Consider the following 6,280-nt stretch of genomic DNA (forward strand, 5'->3'; position numbering starts at 1 on the left):
CATTTCCTGTTGTTTGGCTTCTTTGTTCCTCTTATATTTTGTTTTTTTTTTTTTTTTTTTAGATTTACTTATGTTTTTCTCTTTTTTTGTTTGTTTTTTTTTTGTTTTTTGTTTTTGCTTTTAGAAGGTTTCCCCCCCACCCGGGGATGGTTTGGTTTCCCCTACCCTCCCCCCACCCCCGGCCCACCCCGCGGCCGCGCCCCACTCCCGGCTCTGCCTGGGACCGGCAGGCGGCGCTGGCGAGGCCCCGCGGCTTCATACGGGGGTGGTCCGGCGGTTGGCTGTGTTGGAGTGGAGAGAGTCTTTGTTCTCCTTCTGGATACAGTTGTGAACTTGGAGGAAGCTGTTATCCCTGTCGGAGTTGTAGGTGGCGGTGGGCGTGGTGGCGGCCTTCAGGGGGTCCCTGCTGAGGGTGTACATGGAGATCTCGGTGGAGGGCAGGGTGTTGAAGCCCTTGAGGCCCACGGGGGAGGCGTCCCTGGAGTGTGAGGGCTCGGTGGAGCGGGAGCTGGAGCGGCTGCGGCGCTGGTAGCGGTAGCGGTAGCTGGGGATGCGGGTGATGGCGGAGGCCTGGAGGTAGTCCGTGGCACGGGCCGTGGCCCGCAGCTGTTTGTGCCGGTCGATAAACATGTGCACGGCCAGCACCCCGACCATCTCGGCAATGATGAAGGACAGGGCCCCGAAGTAGAAGGACCAGCCGTACGAGTAACTATTCTTTTTGGAGTCGCTCTTGGAGGGATCTCCGGCATTGGCAGATATGTACACTATGATGCCAATGATGTTACTCAGACCTGCCGGGCACCGGGGTGGGCAGAATCAGAGAGAAGGACGTTAATTTCCAAGCAGGATGCCAGGCACTGGGCGGGATTAAAGGACAGGGACAACTGGATGGGACTCTCCCCTGTCCAGCGTTTTCATCATGCATGGATGGGTGGGTGGGTATAGAGGGACCTTGGCAAGCATCACCCTAATATTTTATCATTCCGTTTGAAGAGAGCTACAAAGGGAAGAGCTAATGGAAACGGATATGGAAGAGAGGAGAGAAGAGAGAGGCGTTCTATAATATATTGAGTAATAATAATAATAATAGATATTGTTTATTGACCATTTACTACCTGCCTTCACTGCTGAGTGCTTTTCAAGGGGTTTGCTAGTGAGAAAATGGATCACAGGGGGTAAAGCAGCTTCCTTAAGGCTGCACAGATATTTGAAGTTGGTGTACTAGGGGGTTAGGACTGGCTCCTGGAGCCAGATTGCCTGGATTCAAAACCTTTGGGGATGACAGGGCTTGCTGTGGTAGGGCCATGGAGAGGATTACGTGTGAAAGCTGTCTGGGACGTGGTTAAGTGCTACTTAAACGTTAGTCATTCTTATTAAATGGCTCATGCTACAGCCCGTGTTCTTTTTCTGGCACTGGAAGCAAATGTGACTTGTCATGTAACTGGACTGAGAAATGTGATTTTGGGTGCCTGCCTGCTCCCACCTGTGTAGGGCAGTGAGGGGAGAGGGCAAGTAAAGATAGGTCCAGTACCTAAGGGGGACCCGGGATTTGGGCCATTTTCGAAGAGGTAGGGAGAAGATGGGCCATTGGGCTGAGGGTCTGGGATGATCCTGGATGACTCAGTGGGGAGCTCAGGTGAGAGCCCCAGCACAACCTGTCTTTCCTGCAATATGACCTGTTGCAAGGCCCGCAGATTCCTTTCTTCCCTCCCCCTCCCCTCCTCTCTCGGCCAGGTCCTTCCAGCTACTGGGTACCCAAACCTCAGCTTCGCTCCACTGGGCAGGCCTGGGCTCTGGTCTGCCCAGCTCAGTGGCCATTACCTGCAGACACGAAGAAGATGCCGGCACTCAGGATGATGTTGTGTCGAGTCTTGTAGAACTCGCTGGCTGCGATGCAGAGTCCACCCATGAAAAGCAGAATCACGCTCAGGATTGGGAAAATGCTCGAGGCCCTCACCGCCCCTGTGGAACGTGGAGGGTCAGGGGGAGAGAGAGAGAACATGGCCATGAGACGGTGGGATGCAGGAGGGAGGAGAGAGGGCAGCACACGGGAGTGGGGGTTTTATGGATGAACCAGAGTCGAGGTTGCTTAGCAATACTAGGGAGGAGGGAGAGGGAGCAAGCCACTGGCCAGCTCACAGCCCTTCAGGGGCTCATCTCCGCCTGGAGGACCAAACTCCAGTGCCTCATGAGTCCCACAGGGCCCTGTGTGACCTGGCCTCTGCTCATCTCCAGCTTCATGTCTATGTTCTCTCCTGTTCCGCCACAGCAAACTTCCCAAGTTATGTTATTGCATGCTTCTGAGTTTTGAAATTCCACGCTTTTTTATTAGAATGTTTTTCTTGCTCTTTTTCACATGACAAACTTCTGTTCATTCATCAAAATCCAAATCCAACTCTTAAGTCCCCTTGTCTGTGAAGCCTTCATTGACTTTCTTAGGCAAAGTTTTTAGCTACTTCCCTTTGGGGGACTTGGGGCACATGGAAAGGCAATGTGGTGTAGTGGTTAGGGAATTACACGATCTGGATTTGAATTTGAATCTGGCTTTAGCATTTATTAGTTTTGTAAGTTTGGGTAAATTATCTCATCTCTCTGTGCCTCAGTTTCCTCTGAGTACAGTAAAAGATAGCAATTTTTATTATTTCTCATGTCTCTCCTGCTTTAGGCATAACTTCTCCATGAATTGGCCTTACTTCGCACTGAAGCTGGTGTGCTCTTAGAACTAAAATCTGTCCCAAGAAGCAGATTCTACCTGATTTGTTCAATGGACAAATATTTATTGACCTGTGAGTAAGTATATGGAACTACAGAATATCTGCTAATACTTAGGGAGTTCTTCCTATGTGCCTGACCTTGTTCTAAATGCCTCCCATGGACTGACCCATTTAACCCTCATACCAACCCCATGAGACCATGGGCCTTAGCTTCCAGGAGATTACAAATACCTTTTACAAATACCTTTTTCTGTAAAGAGACAAATAATAAGTGTTTCTGGCTTTTGCTGGCCATACAGTCTTTGTCGCAACTGCTCAACTTTGCCATGGTATCATGAAAACAGCCATAGACAATGTGAACAAATGAGTGTGGTTGTATTCTAATAAAACTTTATTTATAAAAACAATTGGTGTGCCAGATTTGGCCTGCTAGTTGCAGTTTGGCCACCCCTGGTTGAGAGCATAATGCACTTATATGGGAGAAAGCCCGCATAGTCTGGTACAGGGAGATGCATTGCCCTTGACAATGGGGAGTCCACTGAATAAATACAGATGGCGTGCCAGCCACTGTGCCAGGTTACAGGCTGGGCATGGAAGACAAAAAGAGTGCACAAACGGACCTAGTCCATGTCTTTCTAGGGCCCAAGTTCTCATGAAGAAGATACATGTCATCAGATGATAACACAAGGAAATGTATAATGATCAACCAGGATAGTGTTATGGAAGAAAGGTCCCCATATGTCACCATGAAAGTGTGTGACAGGCTGATGTTCATTGAGTGCTGAGTGTATGCTGGGACTGTTTGAAGCACTGTATACTGTATATATTAGTACTCATTAGTTCTCATTATGTCACTATGAAGTAAATACTTTAATTACCCCCATCGTACACAGGCTAAAACAGGCACAGAGAGGTTAAGGATTTGTCCAAGGCCACCCTGCAATGAAATGACGACGCTGGGTTTGTGAACCCAAGCTAGACTCTGTGTGCCTAACCACTGTACTCCCCTGCTTTCTGGCCCTACACTTCAGATCTCTCAGAGCCTCCTCTGAGCTCATATGAGGCAGTGACCTTGGAGCTGATCTCCGATGGATAAGGAGAAGCTAACTGGGTAGAAAAGAGGCGTAGTGTAGAGAGAGTTCCTGGGAGAGAAAGCAGCATGAGCAAGGGCTGGAGGAAGTGTGGCTTGTTCGGGGAATTGAAAGGAGCTGGATCACAAGGAGCTGGTGGAGGGACTTGGGGGAACACAGAGAGATGAAACCAACAGGTCCAGACCACACAGGGGCTTATGGGTCACCTGGAGGCCTATGGGTCATGTTACAGAGTTTACCTTTATCCCAAGGACAATGGGAAACATTAAAGGACTTAAAGGAGGTAGGGCTGTCACAATCTGATTTGCATCTTAATAAGCACATGGATTAAGAAGGGGTCAAGGGTGGTTACAGGCATTGCAGCTCATTAGACAAGTGATGATGGTGCTTGGACCAGGGTGAGTACAGAGGGCATGGGCAGAGGGATATTTAGGAAGTAAATTGAGGCTTGGTGATGGGTGCATAGGGGTGGAGAAGAGAATGGCGTTGAGGATAATTTCTAGGTCTCAGATTTGCTGGCTGGCTGGATAAAGCCACTTGTGAGAGTGGGAGAGGATCAAGCCTAAGGAGTGAGGGGAGAGAAATCAGGGTTTGGTTTGGGACACAGTGAGTTTGAGGTGCTTTGGAGATATGCAGGTGGAGTGCGGAGGGGCAGTTGGATGTGCAGGTTTGTGGCACAGAGGTGTGATCTGGGTTGAAGCTGTAAAAGGGGGTTTGTAGACACAGAGCTGAGCACAGAGGAACTTGCCTATGGAAGGGCAGAGGGCTTAGCCTTGAGGTTTTGGGAGCCCCAGTATTTAGTGACTGGCTTGGAAGAACTTGGGCAAATCTCGTGGTGTCCCTGAGCCTCTACCTGGAGACAAAAATTCAAGCTCAGTCTATCTTACAGGGTTACGGTGATTAAATAGGAAGAAGAGTGTTGGAAGCACTCTTGAATTTTTGAACATGCAGAATTTTGGTAAACTATAAATAATTTATTATTTTCTATGCTAATGACAGAAATGAAGAGTGTAATAAGTACCCAGGAGGGAATGACATCTTGCCTTCTGGATGGGGTGGCCTGAGTTATAAATTCTTTGCTAATCCTCTTTTTGGCCAAATTCTGTAGACAAATAAATCATTTTGCGATCTAGTGTCCCAGTGGGCTTCCAGCATCAATGGCTGTCCTGCTGTGAAATACCTTTTCGTGGTGGGCACAGGTGGAGGATGGGGCAGCCGCCTGCATGGGGAGGCCCAGCGGTTTCCTCACTCAGTCAGGCAGAGAAGGAGGTGTGTGGGGGGGTGCCCTGTGTGGGTGGGTGTGGTGGGAAGTCGATGGACCCAGACTTGGCGCCTAGTCTCTGCTTGGCTCTCCACGGAACCTGAGCACGTACTTTTCCTCCTCTGGGTCCAGGTGTGCACTCTGATTGGGTTGGACTAGGTGATCTCTCAGGTCTTGTCTGTCTCTGATGGTCCTGTGTCCCCCAAGAGCCCCCATCAGGGCCCACTCAGCCAGGCCGTCGTCATACCTATTCCCTGGGCCAGTCACGGTCTTTAATCAAAATAGTGTCATCATCAGGTATAGGGAGGGTGGGCTCCTGATTTTCTGGGCACAGCGTTAAGCTCTTTATGCCTGTTATCCCATTTGAGATTTGATCCATCCTAACGGGATAGAATCACAGATGCGCTGGGTCGGGAGGAGCTTCTAGGCTCTTGGGTATCTCTCCTCTCTTCCTTCTCGCCGTGCTAGATGGGGCAGCCAGTGGACCGTGAAAGGGGTTGTGTAAATGTGTGTGTGTGAGTGTATTGTGAGAGAGCGTATGAGGGCCCGTGAGTGAGAATGTGTGAGTGTGAGAGTGTGTGGAGGGAGAGGAGGAGAGGGAAGAAAGAAGAGAGAGAACAGGAAGGGAGAAGGAGAGGAATGGAGTGGAGAGGCAAGGGAAGGAGGGAGGGAGAGAGTGTTATTGGAGAAGAGAGAAGGATGTCAGAGAAAGAGGAAGAAGATAACTGGTGGATGAGAGGAAGGGAGAGAAGTCAAGAGTGGTGGCTGGGAGCGTGGGCTCCAGGTGTGAACTACCTGGGGTTCCCTCCTGGCCCTCCCAACTGCCCGTGTGGCTTCGGTACCTCACCTTTCTCACCTGTGTGATGGGGACACCGACAGAACCTGCCTTTTAGGGTGGTTGTGAAGATGGATGAAGATAAGGTATGAAGTGTCAGGCCTGGCACAGACATAGTCAGTTGTCCAATGAACGTTTGCGACATATAATGACTCATGAAAGGAATCTGGAAGCCCGTGGAGCTTCCTCTGGGAGTGCCATCTGTGCAGGTGCCGGATGCTTCCCCGTTCCTGCTGTCTCTGGGGTTGGTGATCAGCTGCAGGAGCTCAGGAGAGAGACGGCTGGAGCGTCTCTCTCTCGCTGTGTTGCCTGCCTTCCCTGAGCCTCAGCTGCCTCCTCTGCCATGGGCAGGCAGTCAGACACCTAGCTCAGACGGCTG

General features: G+C 50.2%; 1 protein-coding gene and 1 long non-coding RNA gene across 2 annotated transcripts in view; one reads left to right on the forward strand and one right to left on the reverse strand.

The window, feature by feature from the left end:
* LOC111735990 overlaps window positions 1-6,280 on the forward strand; it is a 41,464-nt gene that overhangs the window by 31,816 nt on the left and 3,368 nt on the right. Inside the window, exon 4 of the long non-coding RNA XR_002779056.1 lies at window positions 2,666-2,786. This is a non-coding gene — a long non-coding RNA (uncharacterized LOC111735990). The remainder of the gene's footprint in view (window positions 1-2,665; window positions 2,787-6,280) is intronic.
* CACNG2 (calcium voltage-gated channel auxiliary subunit gamma 2) overlaps window positions 119-6,280 on the reverse strand; it is a 106,440-nt gene continuing 100,278 nt past the window's right edge. The window contains exons 3-4 of the mRNA XM_011387374.1: window positions 1,822-1,962; window positions 119-791 (exon numbers count right to left, since the gene is read on the reverse strand). Of these exons, the coding sequence (XP_011385676.1) occupies window positions 256-791; window positions 1,822-1,962 (677 nt within the window). The 3' untranslated portion in view covers window positions 119-255. The remainder of the gene's footprint in view (window positions 792-1,821; window positions 1,963-6,280) is intronic.

This window comes from Pteropus vampyrus, unplaced genomic scaffold (genome assembly GCF_000151845.1).
Source record: "Pteropus vampyrus isolate Shadow unplaced genomic scaffold, Pvam_2.0 Scaffold16, whole genome shotgun sequence".
NCBI lineage: Eukaryota > Metazoa > Chordata > Mammalia > Chiroptera > Pteropodidae > Pteropus > Pteropus vampyrus.